Genomic DNA, 25258 nt, shown 5'->3' with positions numbered 1-25258 from the left:
CGCCGCACCATTGATCACTAACACTGTTTTCAGTACAAGAAGCGCAAGCGAGACCCCAACTACGATCAACCGGCCGGCACCGAGCGCGCACCGTCACCAGACCTCGAAGAGAAGCTGTCCGCAGCAACGACGCTCTACGTCGGCAATCTATCCTTCTACACCACCGAAGAGCAAATCCACTCCCTCTTCAGCACATGCGGCGAGATCAAGCGTTTGGTGATGGGTCTAGATCGCTTCAACAAGACACCCTGTGGCTTCTGCTTCGTCGAATACTACACACACGAGGATGCGCTGGACTGTCTGAAGTACGTGGGTGGCACAAAGTTGGATGAGCGCATTATCCGGACGGATCTGGACGAAGGTTTCTCGGAGGGCAGACAATATGGACGTGGCAGAAGTGGCGGACAGGTCAGAGACGAATACCGTGACGAGTATGATCCAGGTCGTGGTGGATACGGACGGATGCTGGAGCAAGCGGACAGGTACGCCGATGAGTACGGCCGGGCTTAGGAGGTGCACATACTGGCGTTTGAAGGCGATGGGATGGTTCTTTTATGAGGGTATGAGAGCTGAGTGCAGGACGATACCCTACGGTAGTTTTGATCTACTCAATGTTGCCCGCAGTACGATCTTGCGGGTGGACTGCGAAGCCTCGCGTCTATGCGACCTCTGCGTTGCCTCTCGTTGGCTAAAGTTCGGGGCCTTCTTGACCTCCTTCTTTGAGCAAGAGGACCTCTTTCAGCCACCATGCATGAATGCGCGAGTCGCCCGTCAACTCTGGATGAAAGGACGTTCCAAACACATTCCCCTGCCTGACAGCAATGATGTCGCCGTCCTCGCCGAGCTCTTCAGCTGTGACAGTCTTGTCGCGAATAGCTTTGGCTCTACCTGGCAAACGACCCAGAATCTCTACTGTGGCCGAGGTCTCCCGTCTTGGAGGAGCAGAGATCCTTCCTTCGGCACTATGGTCGATCGGAGCTGCTGATGGCGGCAGCACTTTTTCCACCACCGGTGCTCGAATGAAAACCGATGGAAATCGTCTCGAGTCTCCCAAGAATGGTAAATCCAGATCGGCCGTGAAGCTTTCAACCTGACGTCCAAAGTAATTCCTGTGAACCCGGACGTCCAATCCTCCGATGAGTTCCTGTCCCGTTGACTTTGATTTGTTCGCGCTTTCGGCGAGCAGGATCAGGCCTGCACAAGTTCCCCATACAGGTTTCCTGAGCACTTTGACATAGTCTCGGAGCGGCTCCAGAATTCCACTTCGCTCAGCTACCAACGAGATCGCGGTGCTTTCGCCGCCCGGTAGAACCAGAGCATCGCATTGTCGTAGCTGTTCTTCTGTCCTAACTTCGATGCATGTGAAGTTTCGAATCTTGCCACTTGTAGGATCGTTGCTGGACGCGAGAAATGCGGCAGCTTGCTTGAGAAGAACAATGTGCTCGACGAAGGCGCCCTGCAGGGCGAGCACACCCACTGTGAGATCTGTCATCGCTGGAGCATTATTTGGTGTTGTGTTGAAGAATGAGGGATGCAATGTTTCAACGATGTACTAAAAATCGATGATGAGTCAGGCAGGGTTCTTCACGCCGTCGACCACATCTCTTCCACCTTGCATTGTGGACATTTCGATTATACGCGATTCTGAGCTCGATGTTCCGACAGAGCAACGAAGATCATCAGACTGACTCCGGAAAGAGAGCGCTCGCAGGGACTGTGACGACTGGCACAGTCCGATGCAACTTCCCGACGTCAGTGTCCAACTGCATTGCATGACCTGCGGTGCATCGATTCGATCTTGCATACGACACCGTGTCATCGGGTCTCCAAGTCTTTCGACATTACGCTAGACGCTGCGATGATGTATCCGTGTAGCGACGTCCTTCATTGAGCCTTCCTCCTCGCTTTCATCGTCGCCCCCGGTATCATTGTCCCACCAGTTTTGATTGCGCCATCGGGAATTGACAACAGGGGGATCCGGCCTCGAAATAGCAACGGTCTCGCTACACCTCATCTGCATGCAATCCTGCGTGAGATCGTAGCTACGTCAAGAACTCGAACGCGGGCATATCACTTGTCAGCTCAGCGGTGCTGGTCTCAGCCGCTACTTTTCTCCTTCGATTTCCGGTCGAGATCGGCTGCACTTTGGACTTTCTCGTTACATTCCCCCATACTCGTATGTTCAGTGCCATCGACGAGCAGGACAGCTTCAAACCATGGCCCAACAACTGCAGTCGCTGTCAGACAGCCTGCCGAGTGTCTCGACTCTGGTCAATGGAATAACCAACGCCTTCCACAATGCCACATCTCTGGTCAGTGGCGCTCCGCACGCTGGCGAAATTACCTGCTGGCTGATCGATACTCGAAAGCTGTGGCCTGGAACCAAAATCTGGGATGCTCCTGGCGCAGCAGAAGCCATGGGTTTGATTTCTGTGGCCGAGCAGAATGCCATCTCGACGAAGATGTTCATTCAAGACGCACGCATGAGCCTTGCAAGTGCACTGATCAAGCGACTCTATATCTCCAGAACCCTGGACATCCCCTGGAAGGACGTGATTCTTGCTAGGAAAGGTGATGCACAGCATGGAAAGCCATGCGCGGTAGATGTGGCCGGCAAGCCCATCGAGGGCATCGACTTCAACGTGTCACACCAGGCAGGACTGGTGACCTTGATCGGATGGAACGGCAAGCTGCGACATTCGTACAGCTCTGAAGGTATCATCGAGGGATCTGTCAATACTCCAGCCGCCGAAGACTTTGACACGAATGTCATGGTGGGCACTGACATCGTTTGCGTACACGAACGAAACGATGACCGCACCATAGAAGAGGAAGGTCTGGAGAGCTGGGTCGACACCTTCGACTTTGTCTTCAGCGATGAAGAGCGATGGAGCATGAAGTTTGACGTCGACTATGTTACTCTGGCGGACGGCAAAATCTTGAGCAAGGAAGAGCTCGGCCGCCACGACCGTTGTGTGCAGCGCAACAGAAACCTTGCTGTCACCACGAAGGAGGGAGAAGCCATCACATTGAACTCCAACCGTATCATCGAAGCCAAGCTGCGTCGTTTCTACACGTACTTCTGCTACAAGGAAGCATACATCAAGCTTGCTGGCGAGGCACTACTGGCGCCGTGGCTGAAGGAACTGGAATTTTTCAACGTACGTAGTCCGAAGCCCGCTGATCCGCCTCAGAAGGACGGCTCCAGTCAGTGGGGTGAGGAGGTCAACGATGTCGAGGTTCACCTCAGTAGCGAGGAGGTCAGCGATGTTCGCATGAACATTACGGCGTTTGACGAGAACCACATGGTGTCGACCGCCATACAAGGCAAGATCAAAGGCATCAAAGTGCCGCCTTTCAGCTCCATTGATCTGCAGAAAGACATTCTGGACTATGCCTATCAGCATTTGAAGATTGCTCCAACAACTCACACTTGAAGTTCCGACACTGCCGAAACTGAGGCCTCCTGGTAACGCGATATTCCGGATCCTCTCGCAGCATCGGATCATGTAAGACCAGGTCAGCTGCCTTGCTTGAAATCAATCGAAGCAGCATTCCGAGGCCGCAGAGGCCAAGGACTCCTACGGGAGTCGGCCAACAAGCATGTCGGTAGTACGCTAGAAGGGCGCTAGAAGCTCCCCGGCATTTGAGGCCGCGCGCTACGTAATATATGCTTGGCTTATCGAGGTGAACACATCACACGGTCTGCGAGCTCCATGGCATTGCAACCAGACGACTGGTTCCTAAGAAGTCTCGCGGCAACTCGGCATATCTTGCAATCCTTTAGGATCCTCGTCAAATCAGTGTCGACGCCCTGCTGTAGGGCCAGCCAATAAGCGGAACACGTTCTTAATTCACGCAGGTCTCGCTTTGACCGGTCCCGACTTGCGTCTTGTAGGTGGACCACCTGAGCAACATTGCCGCCATACATGCAGGTAGTCGCGTTTCCGCCAATACGTTGTCGTATGACTCTTGATGATCTTGCGTATTGTGCAGTCACGCACGTTCGCACGGATGTTTTGTCGCCTTGGCCGGCACGCTAGATGTTCTCACATGAGCAATGATGCATCTTCTCGACTGGAGTTGGTCCTGGTGATACCGAATTCAGGGAGGCCGGAGACATAAAGGCAGGTCGAATCCGACACCGAAGTGATCTCACAAAAATCGACTGCTCCAAGACCAGCTCGAACACACAACGAACACCAACGCTCAACCGGATTAACAGCACTACTAAATCACGACCAACACCCAAATCATCCAAATATACGATGCAAGCCTTCCGTCGATCAAATACCGAGAGCTCTCAGGCATGGGACACGAAGTCCTTCATGTCTTCGACGTCTTCGTTGGAAAGCTGGACGCCGCCCGCACCACGAACCACCCATAAGCCAGAGAAGCGCAAGGTTCGGACTCAGAGCCAGACTTTCAGCGACTGCGGCCGCCACAGCAACCAATGGCTGTTCAACAACCGATCCATCACCAACACCATCAAAAAGATCTTCGAGAGATGAGGGAGGGGAGATAGTGGGATTGTGAAGCCATGCATGATCCACGACTACGGGCTGGCAGGCATCCATCTAGAGGCCCTTTTAAGCTAGTTGAAGGATCATGAGCATGACCGAGAGGAACGACAAATACTGTCTGAGGGAGCTTTCGAGTGAACGACCATGGGTGGACCGCGACTCATGGCATTGGCGTCACGCAAGCACAGCTGCTTGTTTATTGAGCGACGAAAGGTGCGGGATGATGGGCAGCGATGACAGGATCTAGCTATACGCCTCCGAGACAGCGAACGGCATTGGGACTGGCCGTAGGTGAAGGTGGAAGATGCGTAAGCGTATATCGTCGAGGCAAAATCATGACTCTTGTACCCGAATCCCGTCGCAGACCATTATGCGAACGCGCTGCTCTGCCTTGTCACTTGAACTTGAACTTCTGAGTACTCTTCCCGAACTGTTGTCAGTAAAATATATATGGTCGGCCTTCCACGATCTCGGCATCTGGAAATCTAAGCGAAACTCTATTCCGTCCGATCCCGGACTTCACATACAGAAAATCCCAGGACCTGCACATCTCACAGCCCACATTGAACCAGATATTCGTCCTCTGGTTCAAGAACAAGCAAGATGTCGACCGACAATGACACATACCAGAAGTAAGTACACGCTGTCAAATTCGGGTCAGTGGAAGAAGCAGAATGCTATTATGGCTGTAGGCAGTGCAAGAAGGCTTTGCATACGCATGCAGAAAATAGATGGTCTGCATGATTGTGCGAAGCACATAGCAGAATGAAGAAGCGAGAGAAGCATTGATTCAAAAAAAAAGACTGACACATTTCAGTCCCCTCAACTCGAGGTACTGCTCGCCGGAGATGAAGTACATCTTCTCTCCGCGCAACCGCTTCAGCACCTGGCGACAGCTATGGGTGCACCTCGCCGAGTCGGAGCGCGAGCTTGGTCTCGACATCTCAGAGACCGCTATCAAGCAATTGAAAGATCACGTTCGCATCGAGGACGAGGAGTTTGCTACGGCCGCTGTGGAGGAGAAGCGGAGGCGCCACGATGTCATGGCTCATGTTCATACTTATGGTATTGCCGCGCCTGAAGCTGCTGGTATCATTCATTGGGGAGCGACGTCTTGGTGAGTTGAATGCAGTATTCTGTGCGAAATGGGTCTAATGGACTGTGTAGCTATGTGACAGACAATGCCGATCTGGTATGCACCATTGGCTCTTTCCGAGGATCCCATGACTGACATTAACAGATCTTCCTCCGCGATGCACTAGACGTCGTCCTTCCCAAGCTTGCAGCAGTGATCCAGCGCTTGGCTGCATTCGCCGTGGAATACCGTGATCTTCCTTGCCTAGGCTACACCCACGGACAAGCAGCTCAACTCGTCACTGTCGGCAAGCGTGCCAGTCTGTGGATCACCGACCTGCTCCGCAACCTGCGCAACCTCGAAGTTCAGAGAGAAGAGATTGTGCACTCTTTCCGTGGCGTCAAGGGAACCACTGGAACCCAGGCCAGCTTTCTGGCAATCTTCAAGGGCGACCACGCTGCAGTGGAGAAGCTCGACGAGCTCGTGACCGCCAAGTCTGGCTTCAAGGAGGCCGATATCTCGACCAGTCAGACCTACTCACGTCTCATCGACGTCGACGTCCTCCACGCGCTGAGTTCTTTCGGCTGTGCTTGCGAGCGCATCGGTGGCGACATCAGACATTTGGCCATGTTCAAGGAGCTCGAGGAGCCCTTTGAGGCTGACCAGATCGGATCCAGTGCCATGGCTTACAAGCGCAACCCGATGAGATCTGAGAGATTGTGCTCGCTGGGTCGCAAGCTTCGCAACTACAGTGCTGATGCTGAGCAGACTTATGCTTCGCAATGGTTGGAGCGTAGTCTCGATGACTCGGCTATTCGCCGGATCTCCCTGCCTGAGTCGTTCCTCTGCGCCGATGCGTGCCTCATTCTGGTTAGTTGTGCTTGTTCAAGATGATTTGGTTGAGTCCTAACACGGCCATCAGCTCAACAACATCTCAAACGGTCTCGTCGTCAACAAGGCTGTCATTCAACAGCGTATTGACCAGGAACTGCCGTTCATGGCGACCGAAAACGTTATCATGGCCATGGTCGAGCGTGGCGCCTCTCGTCAAGAGGTTCACGAGGAGATTCGGTGAGCTCGGTCGATTGTTGTGTTGCTGCTCACCTACTAATAGAAGTCTAGAGTGCTATCCCACCAAGCCGGCGCTGTCGTCAAGCAGGAGGGCAAGCCCAACGATCTCATCGAGCGCATTCGCAACAACAAGTACTTCGATAGCATCATCCCTGAGCTGGACGCGCTTCTGGACCCGGCCACGTTCATCGGACGTTCCCCTGAGATAGTCACGAAGCTTGTCGAGACCAAGGTCAAGCCTGCGATGGAGAAGTATGCGGACGCTTTGAAGTCCGCTAAAGTGGCGGAGTTGAATGTCTGATCTTGCGATTTAGAGCCATCACCTCGTTCTGTAGACCTTTAGAGTAGACCCCAAAACTGGTATATACGCCGACTCTCCCACACTAAGCGGCTGTTGTCACGCTTCAGACATCACGCTCTTGTCGTCTTCAGCTCTAACACCACAACTATGCACCTCCTTCAATCACCATATCTTATCATCTCTTTTCCAGTAAAGCAACGCTCCACCAACCAACAACGAATTCAACGCAGCAATCACATGCCCACCCGCCAATGAATCCACCCCATTATTCTTCACCAGCAACGTATCCGCGAGCGCCGAAATAGCACTATACGCCACGGCGAACCCCAACGCCGTGCGATTCCTGGTGTACAACCCAAACGTCAAGATCAGCGCGCCGTTCTGCACGTGTCGGGAAGCGATGGCTTTGACGAGTGCGCTTTGGGTCTTTTGTGACTGAGTGGCTTGAACGCCCTCGGTCGCTGCGTCGATGGGGAGGCCGTAGCCGTTGGAGAAGTCGGAGGGGTTGGCGAGGCCGCCGAGGCCGAAGACGACGACTTCTGCGCAGCCGACTAGGATTGCGAGGCATTCGGCGGGGGGAGGCATGTGTGCCCAGAGAGTTGCGCCGGGACCTTGGTATTGGGAGGCCATGTTTCGTATGAGAGACTGGTGTTACGGTCCTGGTTCCCGTAGTCGTTGAGGCGGAGGATTAGGAGGCGCTGTGTCTTGTGTGTTGCTGGAAGATGGACCTTGAAGCTGAAGCTGAAGCTGGCCAACGCCGTGTCGTCATGGCGTTTGGACGCGAGGGAGCAGGCGTGACCGTGAATCGTGAACGAGATTCCTTGCTGTCATCAGAAGCCGTTTTCTTCCTCTCCATTGATCGAGACATGTTCTGGTCGAAATCCTCCATCGACCGCGCTTTTGCTGACCCTGAAGAAGCCATATACACCACAACCAGGCCACTCATCTCATTACACTTCGAAACATCCCTGATGCTCTAGAATTATCGGCATTTGAGTTCGTCCGGACCGACCGAGATCGAAGGTCCTTTCTTCAACGCCTTCGCAAGATGGATCTATTGCGATCCCACTGGACATCTATCGTGGTCCTGTTTGTTCCGTAGCTGGACGACACAAGTCACGTCTCGGTGACGACCTCTTGAGTCCTACCTTCAAGGAACATATGAGTGTACGTCAACCGATGGCGTCCCGCCGGCTTCGACAGGCACCTCGAGGTAAATATCCTAGCGCTTCCACTCCATTTTCTTCCTCCTTCACCGTTCCATCACCAGATCAGAGCATCAAACCATTGTCGAGAACGAGCTCAAGAAATCAAAATGACAGCCAGAACACGATACACCCGCGAGGAGCTCGAGGAGTACTTCAACCGCGTCTGTGTCCCCTCCTCAAAGCGCATCTACAACATCAGCACTCTCTCTGAAGACCAAAAACTCGACTATCTCACTCTCCTAACAAAACATCAACTCTGCAAAGTCCCCTGGGACAACCTCGTCCAGCACTACTCCTGGCACGCCGTTGTCCACGTCACTCCAAGACACCTCTTCAAGAAAATCGTTCGCCATCCCGGCCGCGGCGGGTATTGCATGGAAGTGAATCTCTTTTTCCACACCGTCCTCCTCAGTCTCGGCTTCGACGTCTACCTCACCGGCGCCCGCATCTACGCCGCTCCCAAAAAGTCATACGGCGGCTGGACCCACGTCGTCAACCTCGTCACAGTCAACTCCACTCAGCACCTCGTCGACACCGGCTTCGGCGGACCGGGACCATGTCGACCCATCCCGCTCTCAGACGGCACCGAGCATCCCCAAGTCGCTCCCGCCGAGATGCGTGTCGTCTACCAATCTCTCGCCCAAAACCTCACCGCCCAAAAATTCTGGATCTACGAATCCCGCTTCGACGACAACGCACCCTGGGTCCCATGCTACTGTTTCTCCGAACTCGAATTCACGCCCGAAGACATCTCGTCCATGAACTTTGCCCCCTCGACATCACGGCACACCTTCTTCACGCACAAAGTCGTCGCCGTGCGCTTTACGACCTCCCAGGAACGCAACGGATCCAGCGGCACAGGCTCGCCCTCGGAAAGTTCGTTGGAAGGAGAGATTGATGGCGCGATTACATTGAATCAGAATGTGTTGAAATGGAGACGGAACGGGAAGAAGGTTGTTGAGTGGCACTTTCAGAGTGAAGAGGAGAGGGTCAGTGCGTTGGAGATGTATTTTGGAGTGACGTTTGAGGCGGAGGATCGGGAGGCGATTGAGGGCACAGCGGCGGCGTTGGGACATGGAAGGGCGTTGCCGGAGCGGGATTAGAGGTGGAGATGGAGGAGCAGGGTTGGGGTGGAAGTGTATGTTGGTGCTGTAGGATGTCATGGAATGCAGAGCGATCAATCTGGTGCCGCTCGCCGGTCGTGCCGCAGCACTGCATTAGCGAAGTCCGCCTCGAGTCAAATTCAACAACCATGGACGCTGCATCGACACAATCATAACGGGGCGTCCGGCGCCATAGTCGCGAGTCATGGCAGAGTCTCTGGAATCGGTAATATTCGAAATGTCCATTCCTTGCTTCCCGCAACACGCATTAGAGGATTTTCATTCCGTTTCATACCACATATCGACGAGATCGTTCCGCGTTGCTCGTCGTCGTCCTCCAATAGCAGACACGAGACCTAGATCAAGAAAGAAATTTCTCCAGACCATGTTCAACGCAGCCTGCTGCTGCATGCAAGTCCACACCTCGCAAAATCATTTCAAAATATCAAATCGCAATCCATGGCAACATGAAGGGAAGGCTCCGGTTACGTGCCATACATCGGGGTATCGAACGAGAAACGCAGGCTTGCTTTCATTTTTCGCTAGTAAACGCTCCTTCAATCCATTTTGTTGGTGGCTCCTTGAGGTCCCGAGCAAGGGCAGTGGTATAGTCTCAAGCGATAATGTTCACAATGTTCGGATCCATTTGGACGCATGCTCGAGTGGCCATGTCGTCCGGGAAGGGACGAGACGAGCCTATTGTCATTGTCCAAGCCGGTTGGCAGGAGCGCATATCGTGGGACACCAAGCACAGTCCAAGTTGCACCGAGAATATGGAGATCCTGTCCGATGGAGGTGGCATCCATGTCCTGTCGTACGGCGAGGCGCAAGCATGATACCCCAAGTCCGATCGTGGCAGGATAGGCCAGATAGGAGAAGATCTGAACTATCGTCTGCTACGACGATCGGAGTCGCTGGAACGGCTTCCCAGCCCTCCGAAGACACTTTGTCGATTACGCTTTGAGGAAGTCGGCGCCGGTGGTGCGGGATTGCTCGGTGCTGCTGAAGTGGGCGGATCAGTACAGCTCAAAGGTCAGAAAGGGAGGAAAGAATCGTGGACACTTACGTCTACCACCGTACTGATCGTACGATTGCGACGGCATAGTGCCATATGGACTGTAAATGTCAGTAAACCGATAATAGACAAAATGCAAGCCTCTCAAGATGCGAACCTTGGTTGTTGAGGCGCAGTCATGGGGTCTCGGTCTCGAGCGGTGACCGATGACACTGTGGCCGCTGGACTGGGGTAGGCATACCGTGGATCCCTGGGGTCCGCATACTCTGGCTGTTGGTACCTAGGGTCTCTCGGATCTCTGGCCTCGCTCCTTTGTTGCGGCTGGCCACCAAATCCTCCGGATGCTCCATATGGGTCCGATCTACTGGGTATAGATGGCGCGGGCTCATACTGCGTGATGGGAACAAAATATTGGCCTTGTCTCACGTAACCGGGCGGAGCTCCATCACTGGAAGGTGGGTATGAGGGCGCGAACCTGGGCTCTTCGCGATACGCAGCCGATACGGGAGGACGTCCACCATATCCGGACGGCATGGGTGCCTCTGGTTGATATGAAGACCTACCATCTGGCGCGTACCCTCTGCTATCAGAAGGGAATGCTCTGCCGTCGGGTTGGAAAGTAGCACGATTCTCCGCTGGGTATCCTCTGCTTTGCGGCTGCGGCGGATCGATCTGCATCCTGGTGTCCATGCGCGTGTCCATGCGCGTATCCATTCTGGTATCCACTGGTATTCTATCCCGCGACGATGGCGGCAGTCCATATGGTCCTTCCAACGAGGGCGAGTCTCCTCCATCGCGGCGGTTTTGCACGGTGCGGCTGGCACTGGATGCATTATACGTTGAGGAACCAACATATGATTCTAGACATACGTCAGGTACTGTGATCCCTGATAGAATATGTTCATGTGGGCTGTCACTACCTCTTGTGCCTGTCTGGCGCTGCTCTTGTCTCCATCGGGCGGAATCTGCGCGCAAATCTGCGATCATGGCCTGTGTGGCGGGTCAGTACGGGACCGTGGATGGTGAGCCGTGAGAGGCGCATACAGATGTGAGGTTGCGATAGGCCTTGATCCAGTATCCTTGGACGCCCTGGCGAAGAGTAAGCATTCACACGTTCGACACACCACAGGTTGCGCCGGATGGGCTGACCTGGTTCTCGCCTGTTCCGAGTCCGGGTCGGACGGTCGCATCGTTCCCAAGGTATCTCTGGATGTCGGCGGAAATGACATGACGGTCGATGCCGTCGCCTGGGATGAACCACTGTCGCGCGATTTCCTGAGGCATGGCTGCCGGTCAGTGTGGGAGCTGTGGGGCGCTCTGCTGGTTCCAAGAGGGCTGGTCTGTCCTATCCGTGGTATGATGGAAATCACTGATGGCGGTGGCCTTGGAAGCACAATGAGGCACTCCTGGATGAGTCCGGGTGTGGTATAGCAAGACAGCTGGCATGGGCAATCCAAACACACACAGTTGCGACGGCAGCTGAAGCAAAAGGCAAGGATCCTGATTCCCCACGGGCGGGCAGTCACTCAAATGCTCGCGTTGGACCACGTAGAAGGCGAGACCGACGCGGCGGAGTGATAGAAAATATCCTTTGGGGCGGCACGTGGTGTATTGCGAGGTGAAACGGGTAGAGAGTAGTGAGGTGAGGTGAAACAAAAGAAGGAAGACGATATGATGTGAAGTGCGCGAGTAGGTGGAGGCCCAAAGGCGCCCGGGGAAAGGAAGGTGCGACCCCGGGAACCCAAGCGCCCAAGCGCCGCTGACTTTCGCTGAAGAGTGAGACCGAGCTCAGCGAACAACACGGCGTGGATTGCTCCACCACCACCAACCAATTCCAGGCTGTGCTGCTCTGTGGGTTGACGTGCGTGAGGATCCTTTGAGTTCTCCTTGGCTATGGCAATCGTTGTGGTGGTGGTCTTTGCCGTGTCGGTATTGGAGCTTCCCGTACCTCGAGCGGTCTGCACGCTGGGAACACACTTTGCGGGTACGATCTAGAAGACGGAATAGACAGACCACGGGGCGGTGAACGCATCGTCAGCGTATAGCAAAGATTTGACAGCATGCAGGCGAGCTCCTCACGGTGACGATGGCAGTGCTGTTGGGCATCTTCATTGGTCGGCGACGTGGCAAGGCAGGTTGGGCAGCAACCAAGCAGCCGGCCTTATTGGGGAGCCATCTATCGCTTAAGACCCGACCGGTCGCCTTTTCATCGACCCACGTCCTGGTCCTCGACCCGCGAATTGTGAATGGTAACTCACATATTGGCACTCGACAGATGCAAACCCGTTCACTATTGCCACAGCGGTGCCTTTCGATCCGTTGTGACGGCAGAGACTATGAGCTTGAATATGCAATATAGCCTCACGCCTCTCGTCAGAACTCGTACAAATAGCAAGTTTGTTTGCCTAGAAATGCTTTGCTGCCGACAGACAGCCTTTCGCCAAAAGTTGACAGCCGTGAGCAGTCGTGGACATCGTCCATTTGTTCGCCTTTGCCTCGCACGCAGCTGTCGGACTAGAGAATGCATGCATGCGTTGCATAGAATATCCGCAGAGCCAGGCAGCCTGGACATGTTCAGGCTGCTGCGGTCAGACGAACATGGTCCGGACCGCTGGCACACTGCTGCCCATTCAATTTCCGATTCCGTTCACGCTTTGCTCGACCCCGGCTATAGCTTTGCAGCGTCAACGGCTCGCACTCTGAACTGCCATCGTGGAGCATGAACACGTATCTCCTCGCCTGACTTTGCTTGAATGGCAATGGCGACCTCGTCCTTGGTCAACTTGACCAGTTTACCGTGATCCTGATATTCTGTCAGCGAATGTATGTTTGCTTGCGGGCGACTGCTTACTTGGTGTGTATAACCACCGCCATCGGTCGGATACAGCTCCACTGTAGCACCTTGCTTGAGGTTCAACGGATCACTTTCATCAATTGTCGTTGCCTGGTCGGTGAAGCTTGCCGAAGTGACAAACTTCACAGCATCCTCGCCCTTAAGCGACACGGCTTTAGGCGCTTGCTCTCTCGCTTGCTTCAAGACAGCCCGGAATCTGTCTCGCCAGGCGAAGAGTTTTGGGTACTTTCCCGCGGTGAAGTAGTCCGTGCTGGCTCTCAAGTCCTTGATGAACCAGTCGATTGCCCACAATCCTGTGATGCCATAAGCTGAATACTCCAACAAGCAGGACAAAGCCAGCTTCCAATTACTCACCTTCAAGGTCCGCCAACGAAAGCTTCTCCGTTCCAGCAATCCACTCCCTGCCATCGGCAAACATCGACTCAATAATCGCAAACATCGCCCGCATATGCGTAATGCCCTCGGCGCGCGTCGTCTTGCCATCAGTCTTCATTCCCGACTCCGGCATGAATTCAGCTCGATCCTTAGCAAACTTGGGATCCTTCCACACGGCAGACGGCATCTGCTTGACGACTTCCCGAAACACGCTTCCTTCGATCGTCAACTTTTGCAGCAAGCTCGCCACGCCGGCTGTCTCTGGAGTCGAGAGAGCAGGGTGTTCTGCCGATGGCGGGAACATTTGCTCCAGTTTTGCAATCATTAGTCGCGTGTCGACGTAGAGATCACGGCCGATAGCCATTACTGGCGAGCGGCGGTACTTGAGACCTAATGCATCAAGAGTCGGGCGAGGGAGAATGTGTGGTTGGATCTATGCATAGACGGCTTGTCAGTCTGGGTGGTGTATTGTCAACTGGGACACGACATAGGCTTACACATTCTGCGTACGGAATGTTGCGAAGAGCAAGATACCATGTCATTCGCCCTACAGGATTCGTTAGAGTTACAGCCCGCTGTCCCACGTGGGAGATATAGCACAAATATAGGAGGCACGTACTTCCGTAGGGAGACGAGGGGTACCAGAAAAGGACGATCTCGTTGGGCACCTGGGTGCTTGACATGCTTGAGGAGTCGTGTAGAAAGACCTCGTGTTTCAGATCGTTTCCGGTGTCAATTGGCGATTGGATGGCGATATGACGGATAGCATCGATGTTCTTGCTTCCGCCGAAAGATCTTCAAGAACGTCGGCACGAAGAGAGGCCACAGCCTCGGCGTCGGCAAGCCGTAGATCGTACCGAGCCAAGAGAGCTAATCGTTGTTGACCACTCCTTCGAGGAGCTCTCCAGGAGCTCTGCCGCCTCTGCGTGTCTGCTGCTTCTCTATCATCCAGGCTCTCACCGTACGCACGTGAAGACTGGGCCGCCACATTTTCTATTCCGATTATGACATGGGCTTAGCAAGATGGAATCACCGCTCATAGTCCAGCACTTCGACTTCTGACGCCAGCAGTCATGCCACCTCTTACAATCACGAGAAACGTGAGAGAGAGGAGGCTGTGGTCTTCGAAAACGTGGAGTCGAGAGGAGGCTGAGGGGTTTCGTGTCCATGAGGCTCATCAGTTCATGCTGGTTTTGAGACACGTTCACAATTGAGAAACAGTGCAGTCCAGCCAAGATCAGCGACGTTCTTCAGCAACTTCAAAGCGCTCACTGGAAGGGTCCACGACCAGCAAAAGTTGTGTTGGAGATGCCATGTGTACCGCAGTAAGCGAGCACGAGGTTGAAAAGTACGATCGAGATAGTGCACACCTCACTTTCCTTGTTTCAGCCACACCTATGACGGTCTTTATACACGATCAGCTGGCAAGCTCGTGGTGCCAAGGGAGCCAAGAGTGTGAAAGCAAGGATATCCTGTTTGTTCATGGCCAGATCGCCTGCCAGATGATGTGGAGGGCGCAGTATTGTGTGGCTGAATCCGATTGTCGTCGATCGTGGTCAGGAGCGAGTGCAAGACCTGCCAAACATACATAAAGCTCCTACATCCACCCAGAGCAGATACGATCCTGTTACACAACACCTCCATCACAAGACAACTACTCCAACAACACCACTTCCACGAACACACACACAAGCAATCAATCACAATGCCTTTCATGGGACCCAGATACACCAAGGTAGGCCACCCACCCAGCTCGATCATTGATAAGACCGTATGCTAACAACAACACAGGGCGTCGGCGGCAAGCACGCCGGCGGCGGGATCGTCGTCGACCGACACGGAGCTCACCGTGCTCCTTTCCGTTTCCGCTTCTGCGGCCTCAACTGCTTCCGCTGAGCACGAAACCACAAGACGCGCATGATCACACTACACAACATGCGCCGCCGATCAGACTGGGAGACATCACAAAGGATTGGAGACTGGTCACAGCACGAGGCATGGCGATATGGTTATGCGCGTTTGCTACGAAGTTATGATGGATGGACAAGGTGGGATCGCGGAATGCGAGCGGGTGTTTTGAAGGATAGGTCGATTATGCATGAATAGCATAGCAATCAAACTGTACCGCCTCGGTGTGATTTTAGAGCGCATCTTCCTGCCCCCATCTGACGAGCTGCGTGCAAGCGGCCGTCACTCTCCACTGGTATATATGCATTTGTTCCTTTGCTCTTCTCCAGACCGCAACTTTCTAGCTCGGCCATCTGAGCTTCACCAGGCGCATTGATGCATGCTCCAGTTATGGCTCAAGCTGCAGCTCCGCCGGTCTGACTCAGAGCTCGCTGCAATCGCAATCTTCGATTGTCGTGGCGTGACTTTGTCGACGGCCATGTTGCCGCGCATTATGGTCACGCCAGCGCATCGTGTCGCGAAGCTGTAGTGGTGGGGAAGCGTTCCGTCAAGTTGCAGCTTCTCCTTTTGGTTGGCTCCCGTCTGGCATCCTTCATAGTAACTGACGACAGCAACGGAGTCCTCATGAGCTAGAGGAGTGCCCTGGAGTGTACATTTCCACTTCCGCCCGGACCTCACTTCTTGCCCTTCCCCATCTGATTGAGAACTTCAATCGGTAAATCCATTCCCACCCTCCTCGCCGTCAACCTGACACGATCCTCCTCCGTCATGTTCATGCCCGGATTGTACCTCTCGATCAAAGTCGTGTACATCCGCTGACCAGCCAGATACTTGACGTATTCCTCTGCCTCTTCCAGTCGTCGTTCCACCGGCTTTGTCGCTTGATGTTGAAGTGACGCGGAGTCTGTCGATGCGGAGAAGTCGGCGCGGATGTGCTTTTGCATTGGCGATGGGTTGGCGAGGAGGGAGGGTGTGCGAGCGGGGAGTTCGCGGAGGAGACGGCGGTAGACGGAGCGGGCTTGGCTGGCGTGGGGAGACATGATGGTGAGATTGACGGGGAGGTCGTGCTCGAGAGGTAGTCGGTATGGTGAGGGACGGACGATGGCAAGATGCCCGGCGGAGACATTGACATCTTTAGTTTATGTTGCGACAGCCAATCGGGCGAAACAGGAAATCTCGGGGTTAAGCAACACTTCGCGTCTTCCTCTCAAGCCTATTCTCTCAAGCCTACGTACCTTACTATCATAACCCGCTCACCTCTGAACTCATCCTCACGTCCTCATACAGTCCGAAGGCATGTCACCACCAGCAGAGTGCCACGTTCTGAAGCTGCCGGTGGAGAACATTCAACTCATATTCGCAGCCTCGCCCAAACCGCGGGCTCTCGACCTGCACAATCTGCGTCTTGTCTGCAAGGCTTTTGACGCCGCCGTCTTCGATGACTGGGCGAGGATCTGGGTCAGTCACCTGTGGTGCTATTTATTGGCTCCGCATCGCATGGAGCGACTGAGAGCCATCATCTCATGAAAGCATCTGGCGGCGAAAATCAAAGCTATATGTTTCGGCCTGGACCCTTGGGAAGACGAAAGCCCGTCAGAGATATACGTTGGTCCAACGATGCTTCACAGCACCTATATGGCCAGGCCATGGGATTAGGCCTTGTACAACGAGCAGGAGAACTTCCATGAGGCCCACCAACTGCAGATGTATGATGACTATCGGCTTCCGGCCCCTGGAGCTCTGGAAGACATCTTCGCAAATCTCGAGAGTTCATGCAAGCTGAATCTGAACCTGAAAGTGATTTGCAGCCAGATGGGCGGCACTACGAAAGTAGAAGACGATCGACAACAGATAGTAGATACTATCGTGGGCACGCACTTCCCTGGTCTACGAGAGCTGACGCTATACAACACCGAAGTCTCGAGCGACTTGTTGCTCGGAACTCTCCGGCGATCTTCAGACAGTCTCGAGGAAATCATCCTCAACGCTGCTACTCTCGACATGGATTCGGGAGACGGCGAGGATTCTGACGTATCCTGGGAGAATCAACGTCTTGCTGCCCTCCTCCAGACGTTACTCGACTGCACCAACCTTCAATACTTGAAAATTGACGATTTGGTGGTCTCAGAACAAGAGCTTCTGTTCTTCGAAGAAGACGGCAGCAGAGTGGAAAGACTTGAGCTGGATAATCTGCCGGGCATACTCGTGCCAGTCACTTTGTTTAAGATGCTAGACAGGGGTAGTCAACATTTTCAGGCAGAGCAGAAGAATCTGCCGGGCACTTATGTGCCAGTCACTTTGTTCAAGATGCTAGACAGGGGTAGTTAACATTTTCGGGCAGAGCAGAAGAATCTGCCGGGCACTTCTGTGCTAGTCACTTTGTTCAAGATGCTAGACATGGGGTAGTTAACATTTTCGGGCAGAGCAGAAGAATCTGCCGGGCACTTCTGTGCCAGTCAGATAAAGAGCGTGTAAGTGAAAATCGGGCCTCACTACGGACCCTCACGTTCGGGAAAGTGAGGTGAGGCAGGCCGCATCCGCGTAAAGTCGTGACTTCTGTGTACGCTAAGCGTTTTGAATTTCAACTTCCGACTTTTCTCTTTGTCTGACCTTCTTCGTACTTGCTTCGTGAACAACCCCTATTGTACGACGACGGCGACTTCACGCTTTCCTGGCATCGACCACTTCACCCTCGTCTAACCGACCGACCGATCGACACTCACCGTCACAGTGTCTTACATCTGGCGACGTTCACTTCACCGAGCAACAAAAGTCCGACATCAACGTCTACAGCCTGCGAGATGGCGGACGCCGAAGATTTCGATCCGAATGACTTCGATTCCGACGACCAAGATTTCGGCGAGAAGCCTGGCAGAGAATTCTCCAACGCCAGATTGCGGTCATCACTTGCGGCGGCCGCGTATCCAACAGGGAGAATCCTCTGGCCCGTAGCGTCGGCTTTCAGCCTCATATACTGCTTCATGCCCCGGACCACAGCAGCGATAACGGGAACGCACGCCTCGGAAGCATGATTGTTGACCAGTACGTTAGCCGCGAGAACGCCCAGAGTATTCTTGTATTGCGACATGACGTCCAGAGTCTTGAAGTAGTGTTGCAGAAGAGAAGCCGTGTACGAGGCCGGAGGATCGTTTCGACGAATGCACTTTCTCGGTGTTGTGGCCGCCTGTAGAGCTTAGCAAACTCGCTGTAGACATACAGGGAGAGATCGACGGACGACGAGAACATAAATGCCTGCTTCCTCCAGCAACTTCATCGCCCGGTCGTGAGACTTGGACACATCGATGGAATCTAGTCTTTTAGCTATTGTGCCAATGCTTCTGTGCGGCACATACATGCAAAGATCGTATTGATCCCGAGCTCCTTGAACAATGATATGTCGGCTTGTAGTCGTGATAGTCGCTCATCCGAAAGAGCGTCGAAGCGGTCATTTGCCATTCCTCGTTAACAAGTTGATAGACGACTCCGCGGACCAGGAACTGGCTCACGTCAGTGAGCTGACATGCCTTGTGGTCGCAGAGACGCCTCCAACCTACCCGTTTGTCCCCACGCCAGAAGTATCGTCCCTTCAAGGTAATGATCTCTAATGCCGCCGACATGATTGTGGAGTGTAGAGAAAGCAAGCGGGACAAGCTCAGAGATGTGGGCGTGGACAGAGTTGCGGCTGCCTGAGTCCGAATCCTGCCAAACTTACATTGCCTATGCATCCGGACGAAAAGCAGTCCGTTGATAGTCGGCCACAGACCAACGCGATGTCGACGACGCAGACGCTCTGCACCATCGGTGGGATTGCCCGCTGTCTACAGTTGGAGGAAGACAATGCAACTTTGAGGTTGCAAAGAAGGAAACGACACCCGGACCTCTCGGGCTCGATACCTGGCATTACGTAAGCGCGGCACCTGATGAAAACGAGATTCAACAACCAGGCATGCTTCATCATCAAAACACATGAACGCGACATATCTAGCTACCGCACACGCTCAGAGGATGGCATTGTGAGCAATGCTGAAACCTAGGTGTTCCCCAGCAGCTTGACCGGCTGGAACGCAAGCCTGAGGTTTGCAGCCTTGAACCTGACCACAATGTCACCATCGGGACGAACATCGAGTGAGATGCGCCGCGCCAGTATACGGGCCCCGAAAGTAGGGCACAAGAAGTCGCGCAAAGGATGTCAAACTTGCAAGGCTCGCCGTGTCAAGTGCGATGAAGTTCTTCCAACATGCAGTATTTGCGCAAGACTTGGGTTGGACTGTACCTATTCCGCAGTGGAGCCACCTCGTTCGCGGGCGAAATCGAAGAGCGCCGAGCCAAACAGTACTTCGAAGGCGTCTCCTGGGCATACGGTGTTGAAGGACAGCTCTCCGGTGGCAAAAGTCGAATCACAGGCTCCGGCAGCATCAACTTCGATGCCGTACCAAGATCCTGGACCCATGGAGTCAGAACAAAGGCGCTACATGGAATTGCGACTTTTACATCATTGGATCGTCAACGTCGCTCGACCTTTCGGTATGACATCTCCTCATAGCTGGAAGGAGTTGTGGTGGGCAGAGGTGCCACAAGTCGCACTCGAGAACAAGAATGTGCTGTACGCCATGTTCACGATGACAGCTACGCATTTGCTTGGGATCTGTCCGAATGACGCCGAGTTGTTTCAGGCGAGGGAGAACTATTGGGTCTGGGCGCTCCAAGAACAAAGAGCCGCGGTGTTCGATATTGAGAATTCCAACATTGATGCGGTGTCCTTCGCTGCTCTGCTCATCGCGATGAACGCACTGGCCATGCTTCAGGAGCGGAACCTGGAGCCATATGCACCGCCAATGGAATGGCTTGAAGTTGGGAGAGGTGCTTTTACCGTTCTACCGCCGCCTGAAAGCGTGAGCGAGGGATCTGGCCTGAAAGTACTCATGGAGACCACCGCGCCCATCTGGCAGGCAAACCCGGTCTTCGATGCCGAGATGCAGCGAGATTTCGGCGCTATTCTGAGCCGCGACATTCCATCCATCGATGTCTGGGACGAGGAAACTACCACCACTTACGAGACCGCACTGAGCTACATCGGCTCCTTTCGTCGGGCCATTCAGAACGGAGAGCCCGCTGACGTCAATTTGCGATGGATTTGCATGTTTCCATTCATGGTGAGTCTACAAGCATACGAAGCCTGCGCAGTAGTCCAAGAATGTCTCCGGCAACGCTAGATCACTCTTGGTCACCCTTCGTCTACGTTCGCGCTAATCCTCGTGTCAGGTTCCACGAGAGTTCACCACATATCTCGCGGAGGGCCGACCCAGAGCATTAGTTGCACTGGCCTACTTCTTCGCTGTGATCGCACGAACAGACGCTTTGCAGTACTTGGGTAATACAGGTCATCACACGACCGCGAAGAGAGAGGTCCGAGCCATTCGCGCGATGCTGCCAGAGGAATGGCACGGTGTCATGGAGTGGCCGATGCGCGAGATTGGCGAAGGCTGAAAATCTGCCTGGATGGATTCCATATCACGAGCCATGTGCTCGATCCGAGATCAAGGCCGTTGACACACAAAGACGTCGAGAATCCCTCTGGTGGAAGGATCTGTCGACGCATTGAGTTCGCCAGCCATCCGCGAAGCATCTCTCCGGCATTCGTCCAAGCTGCGAGGCGGCGCTTATGGTCGAAGAGGCCATCACATGGTCTGCAGGTCAGTCGACCGTAACGGGAATCGCGTGAAGATTGGCAAGGTCTTCGTGTCAACAATGAAGCATGCCGTAACGACATGACGGAGTAGGACAAACTGCCGGCACAGACCGACGGAGGATGTGAGAGGATATGCCGGCGCAATGCAGGGAAATGGAAAATGATCGTCTGCACCGATGTGACTGTATTGAGCAACTCAAAATATGGCAAGCCCTTTTGGTCCGAGTCCAACCGCCCCCGCCTCCCTTCCGAGCTCAAGTCCTGCCCTCGCCGCCGCAGGCTAATAGCTCTCTTGACCACAGAACACGGCGAGCCAGTCGCTGCCGAGTCGCAAGGATGTCCAACAGCTCCGCATGGAACACCTGGTTGGCTTCGACAAGCACAAATCGATTGGTGGGTTGATCTGACATCTTCTGTAAGGCTGCAGTAGCATCTTTGCTCCTAGAAATGCATTCCGTGTATCCTTCAATGCTTTGCCCAAAGACACAATCCTCGACCCTGTGCCAAAGAGTCTCTGAATCTTCGCCTCCGTCTGTCGCGAGCTTGCGTATATCTGCTTGGACTTCAAGCAGTACACGACCGATGCTTAAGTCTCTCCACCTTGTGCCGGTGGCCTCACTGGAATGCAGAACAAGGCCAATCCCCTGCACGGCCTTGCCGTCTGCCGTGTCCTGCAGAATGGCCAGGTGTTCGCGCTTTGTAACAAGTACAGTCTCCCGGCCGAGTCATCCCGCCGAGGCGGCCGACGATGTCATCTGGCCGTATGCTTTGCAGGGTCATTGCACACTCCTCTGGCTTTCGGCACCAGTGTTCCTTTGGGCGCATGGACAGAAGTACAGGGTGCCGGCGGCGATCGTCGTTTGGCAGTTTCGCAGAGTTCGACGAAAGTCAAGGAGTGACCACATTTCTCCCATCGGACGTTGTGCGAATAGCACATCTTGAGTCCGCTTCTGTGAGGAGTTGTCGATAGGTCCGATGGCTCGCGAGGTCGTTGGATGTACGATTTCGACACCGCGAGAGACGTTGGGTAGAAGGCTGGATGAGCTTGAAATGTGACAGAAGGAGAATTGTCCTGAGGGCGAAACGAAAGGCACAAAAATGCAGAGAAAGGCAAGTGCCACACAGTGGAGATCACTCCGTTTCGTGTGCTCTGCGAGTGTAACATAAAAGTAGAAGCCGATGACAGAGGATATGCACCTCATGGTATTTTTGCCATAGCGTACCACGGTACTGTTCACGCCCCTGCAGTCACCACGCATGTCTTCAGGGCAGAGCCTGCAAAGAGTGAGCGCAATTTTCCAATCACCAGTGATGCCATGTTTTCGACGAGTCGAGTGATTGCTGAAGGTTTTGTAGATTTCCACTCGGACTGCTCGGGAGAACAGTCCAGAGGATTTGGACGGCAGCCGTTCTGGACGACGATCATTAGCCTGGATCCTTTCATGTGATTCGACCTGTCAACCTTGCTAGAGGTCAGTCCACGTTGCGACAACGTAGAGGCTGGCTTAAAATCAGAGGCCGGCGGTGAGTGAAGCATGAACAGATGTGGCGTTGGACTTTCGATGCCTTCGTCTCAGGCATGCAGCAGGGGCAATGATGAATGCAACCCATTGGGCGGCAAGACAGGCTGACGGAGACTGACCTCGCCAACGCAGTATCGAAAGCAGCAAAAGTCCGTCGCCACGATTCTGCCATGGAATAGCGACGGCCTGGCGGGCACGAGGCCCATAATGCACGTGTTCAACTTGTTTTATCAGTCATTCGTTCATGAGATTTCGTTAACATTAGGAGCAGCAAACACCACACAAGCCAAATACTGCCGCTGAATATGCTGGTACCGCAATGCGATGCAATTCCTTCGATGCTTCATTTCTCCCCGACCTCTTCTTCTCTCAAGACACCAACGACAGACTACCTTTTGGTAGCGTTGCCCGTTGGGATGCCCATTGATCCCGTGCATCTCTTCTCCTTGTCCTCACCGGGACTTCCCACTTCCCGTGGAGTGGAGTTCTTTCATGCTGAGGACGTTGCGGTTCATGAGTAGAGTGTGTATTGGCGTCGTTGACCGCATCTGCTGGAGGAGGCTATAGCGGCTTCGCGACAGGTCACTGTGGGAACCGGGATGGGAAGCGTTCGACGTCCTTGCCGGGTCGCTATGTTGGTATGGCGGAGTCGATTCACTGGGCTCAGTCGCTTCGCTTGGACTGAGTGGAAATAGCAGCAGTAGGAGGCGAGAAATGGTTCCTGGTATCATCAAATCCGTGTTGGCGTAAATCACAGAACATGGTCCCAGTAGCCGCGTGGCTTTAATGTTTGTCTTCGACGAGAAAGCACAGGATCCGGATCGGCTTTGATTTTGATTCTCTTGGTCTTCACTTCGGATTCGTCCCAGTCTTCACTGTCGGAATAGTTATAAGCCGATAGCCAGGACGAGTCTCTCTTTGGTGACGACTTGGTGAGGGACAGTGGCGTTGGCAGTGAATACTCCATGGCCGGTGAGCAGACCGAGATGGAGCTGTCAGTTTCTGTGCCGCTGCTTGATGCCCGTGTCTCCTCCGAGAGCCTGGTCTGGACGACTCTCCACAGCATCCAACGAATGACCCAATTGCCATTTCGCCCACCAACGATGTCGTAGATGCCTTTAGTTGACGATGATGCAGTATCGTATATCTGCTTGATTTCTTGCTGGAAGGCGACCTCCGTCATCTGCACAAGGCTGAAGGGCGGAACCACAGTCAGGTCGTGTATCAGTTCCTGCTGCAAGGACTTTCTGCTCTGGAAAAGTCGTTCCATGCCCGCTCTGGCTTCGGACTATACGCAATCAGCACAACGTTCGAAACTATGTCTGCACGACACGCTATACCTTCATCTTTCGGTAGAGTACCCTATGGCGATAGTTGCTCTCGTGTAGACCAAGATGGAGGAAGAATTCGCCGCGTGTATCATTTGGAGATACAGATGATCCGGTAGGTCCATCAAAGGTGAGGAAGTCGTCCGGACTCAATCGTGAGCATAGTCGCTCTTTCTTTGGTAGAATCTTGCGTACTGGCGGACCGCGTAGATTTGCTGTATTTCGACACTCCATCGTGTGAAACTGGTCTCGAGGATTTTGGACAGATACCATAGCAGCCTCTCAGGTCTGAAATTGTGCGCTCGAGCAAAGTCCGGCCAAGCGCGCACCTCCGGTAGAATACAGGTCCTCGCCTGGAAAGTCGAAGGAGTATATACACTAGATGCAAGGGAGCGGAGCGGTCCTCGACCTCCGGAATCCGGTTGGAGTTCCCAATGCACGACGCCCGGAAGCAACAATATCACCAATTCCAGCAGGTGTTCGATGATGAAGCAACGAAGGTGTGCGAACGTGGTACTGGCCCGGACACCAGTGGGAGGAGCAGGCAAGATTCTCCGCCCGGCCAGCAGGGCGCACTTGATATGCGGCTAGAGGAGCCATGCTGAACGATCCCATGGCGTGGTTGAACGGCTCGGAGGCCCGCTCGATCGAACATCGGGGCGACAGCGGCGTGGCAGTTGCATTGACAGGCGCAATTTCATTGGGCGGGCTTGTGTCGCAGCTCTTAGCTCGGAGGTCTAATGCTCAGCCCAAAGTCGATCACACGAACTCTATGCAGCATCCTGCGCAGTATTTCGCAATTCCAGAGGACCTGCTGGCCCAAGCGTTCATCCCGCCTGCTCTTCCCTTGGCCTCGCAGACATCCGTTCCAATCAGTCTTCGTCGCGAGAGCTTCCCTGCAATGGAGCATCTTCGGCAACCAGGCTTACCTTGACGGGCTTGCTCGGCAATCATCTCACTGCCTCGCACAAATCGAGGACAAGGCAACGGACAAGCCTTCGCTGGTCGTTGCTTGAGTGGATCGTATTGCATCGATAGGGGCAGGAGGGTGAGAGTCTGAGAGGGGTTCGGGAAGAGAGGAAGGATGCGGGAGAGACTCCGACTCTCCGGACCCCCACCAAATATTCACCCTCGTGTGCGTGACCCGTCTGTGATAGACTCGACGCTAGCTTCAGACCTTAAGGTAAAGTATTGCTGTTGTGAAGAAAGGGCAGGTGTAGCACCAACTGCAAGGCTACCTTACAACATCCCACAGTAGTAGCTCTTGGGCGCGCTTGGAGTGCCT

At 54.0% G+C, this 25258-nt stretch overlaps 11 protein-coding genes across 11 annotated transcripts; 5 read left to right on the top strand and 6 right to left on the bottom strand.

Annotated features, from left to right (window-relative positions):
* Positions 1-225: 225 nt before the first annotated feature.
* Positions 226-1493, bottom strand: MYCGRDRAFT_69702 (uncharacterized protein; the record flags this gene model as incomplete). Its single annotated transcript, XM_003853733.1, has 2 exons — positions 226-365; positions 712-1493. Coding segments are annotated over 2 exons (922 nt in total), but the record flags the coding sequence as incomplete, so codon positions are not given.
* Positions 1494-2216: 723 nt separating this feature from the next.
* On the top strand, positions 2217-3437 carry MYCGRDRAFT_91615 (putative phosphopantetheinyl transferase; the record flags this gene model as incomplete). The annotated part of the gene is made up of 1 exon (XM_003854425.1): positions 2217-3437. The coding sequence occupies one exon, from the start codon at positions 2217-2219 to the stop codon at positions 3435-3437; it is 1221 nt and encodes a 406-aa protein (XP_003854473.1).
* A 1649-nt stretch (positions 3438-5086) lies between these two features.
* On the top strand, positions 5087-7038 carry MYCGRDRAFT_103679 (uncharacterized protein; the record flags this gene model as incomplete). Its single annotated transcript, XM_003854426.1, has 6 exons — positions 5087-5155; positions 5341-5640; positions 5691-5715; positions 5764-6468; positions 6521-6669; positions 6721-7038. 6 exons carry the CDS (start codon positions 5127-5129, stop codon positions 6968-6970), a joined length of 1458 nt encoding a protein of 485 aa, XP_003854474.1.
* Positions 7039-7131: 93 nt separating this feature from the next.
* MYCGRDRAFT_103676 (uncharacterized protein) lies at positions 7132-7851 on the bottom strand (the record flags this gene model as incomplete). The annotated part of the gene is made up of 1 exon (XM_003853732.1): positions 7132-7851. The coding sequence occupies one exon, from the start codon at positions 7598-7600 to the stop codon at positions 7133-7135; it is 468 nt and encodes a 155-aa protein (XP_003853780.1).
* A 434-nt stretch (positions 7852-8285) lies between these two features.
* On the top strand, positions 8286-9281 carry MYCGRDRAFT_39307 (uncharacterized protein; the record flags this gene model as incomplete). The annotated part of the gene is made up of 1 exon (XM_003854427.1): positions 8286-9281. The coding sequence occupies one exon, from the start codon at positions 8286-8288 to the stop codon at positions 9279-9281; it is 996 nt and encodes a 331-aa protein (XP_003854475.1).
* Positions 9282-9894: 613 nt separating this feature from the next.
* MYCGRDRAFT_108560 (uncharacterized protein) lies at positions 9895-11580 on the bottom strand (the record flags this gene model as incomplete). The annotated part of the gene is made up of 6 exons (XM_003853731.1): positions 9895-9977; positions 10348-10397; positions 10538-11156; positions 11217-11286; positions 11341-11385; positions 11446-11580. The coding sequence occupies 6 exons, from the start codon at positions 11578-11580 to the stop codon at positions 9895-9897; spliced, it is 1002 nt and encodes a 333-aa protein (XP_003853779.1).
* A 1384-nt stretch (positions 11581-12964) lies between these two features.
* On the bottom strand, positions 12965-14810 carry MYCGRDRAFT_69696 (uncharacterized protein; the record flags this gene model as incomplete). The annotated part of the gene is made up of 5 exons (XM_003853730.1): positions 12965-13099; positions 13148-13443; positions 13505-13958; positions 14023-14072; positions 14145-14810. The coding sequence occupies 5 exons, from the start codon at positions 14206-14208 to the stop codon at positions 12965-12967; spliced, it is 999 nt and encodes a 332-aa protein (XP_003853778.1).
* Positions 14811-16107: 1297 nt separating this feature from the next.
* On the bottom strand, positions 16108-16473 carry MYCGRDRAFT_91610 (uncharacterized protein; the record flags this gene model as incomplete). The annotated part of the gene is made up of 1 exon (XM_003853729.1): positions 16108-16473. One exon carries the CDS (start codon positions 16471-16473, stop codon positions 16108-16110), a length of 366 nt encoding a protein of 121 aa, XP_003853777.1.
* A 1343-nt stretch (positions 16474-17816) lies between these two features.
* Positions 17817-19050, bottom strand: MYCGRDRAFT_91609 (1,3-beta-glucanosyltransferase-like protein; the record flags this gene model as incomplete). The annotated part of the gene is made up of 3 exons (XM_003853728.1): positions 17817-17824; positions 18173-18617; positions 18988-19050. 3 exons carry the CDS (start codon positions 19048-19050, stop codon positions 17817-17819), a joined length of 516 nt encoding a protein of 171 aa, XP_003853776.1.
* A 407-nt stretch (positions 19051-19457) lies between these two features.
* On the top strand, positions 19458-20920 carry MYCGRDRAFT_69693 (uncharacterized protein; the record flags this gene model as incomplete). The annotated part of the gene is made up of 3 exons (XM_003854428.1): positions 19458-19765; positions 19847-20586; positions 20696-20920. The coding sequence occupies 3 exons, from the start codon at positions 19534-19536 to the stop codon at positions 20918-20920; spliced, it is 1197 nt and encodes a 398-aa protein (XP_003854476.1).
* Positions 20921-21570: 650 nt separating this feature from the next.
* MYCGRDRAFT_103675 (uncharacterized protein) lies at positions 21571-22155 on the top strand (the record flags this gene model as incomplete). Its single annotated transcript, XM_003854429.1, has 1 exon — positions 21571-22155. The coding sequence occupies one exon, from the start codon at positions 21591-21593 to the stop codon at positions 22062-22064; it is 474 nt and encodes a 157-aa protein (XP_003854477.1).
* Positions 22156-25258: the final 3103 nt, after the last annotated feature.

This window comes from Zymoseptoria tritici, chromosome 3 (genome assembly GCF_000219625.1).
Source record: "Zymoseptoria tritici IPO323 chromosome 3, whole genome shotgun sequence".
Lineage (NCBI taxonomy): Eukaryota > Fungi > Ascomycota > Dothideomycetes > Mycosphaerellales > Mycosphaerellaceae > Zymoseptoria > Zymoseptoria tritici.
This window is presented reverse-complemented; position numbering and strand designations above follow the sequence as displayed.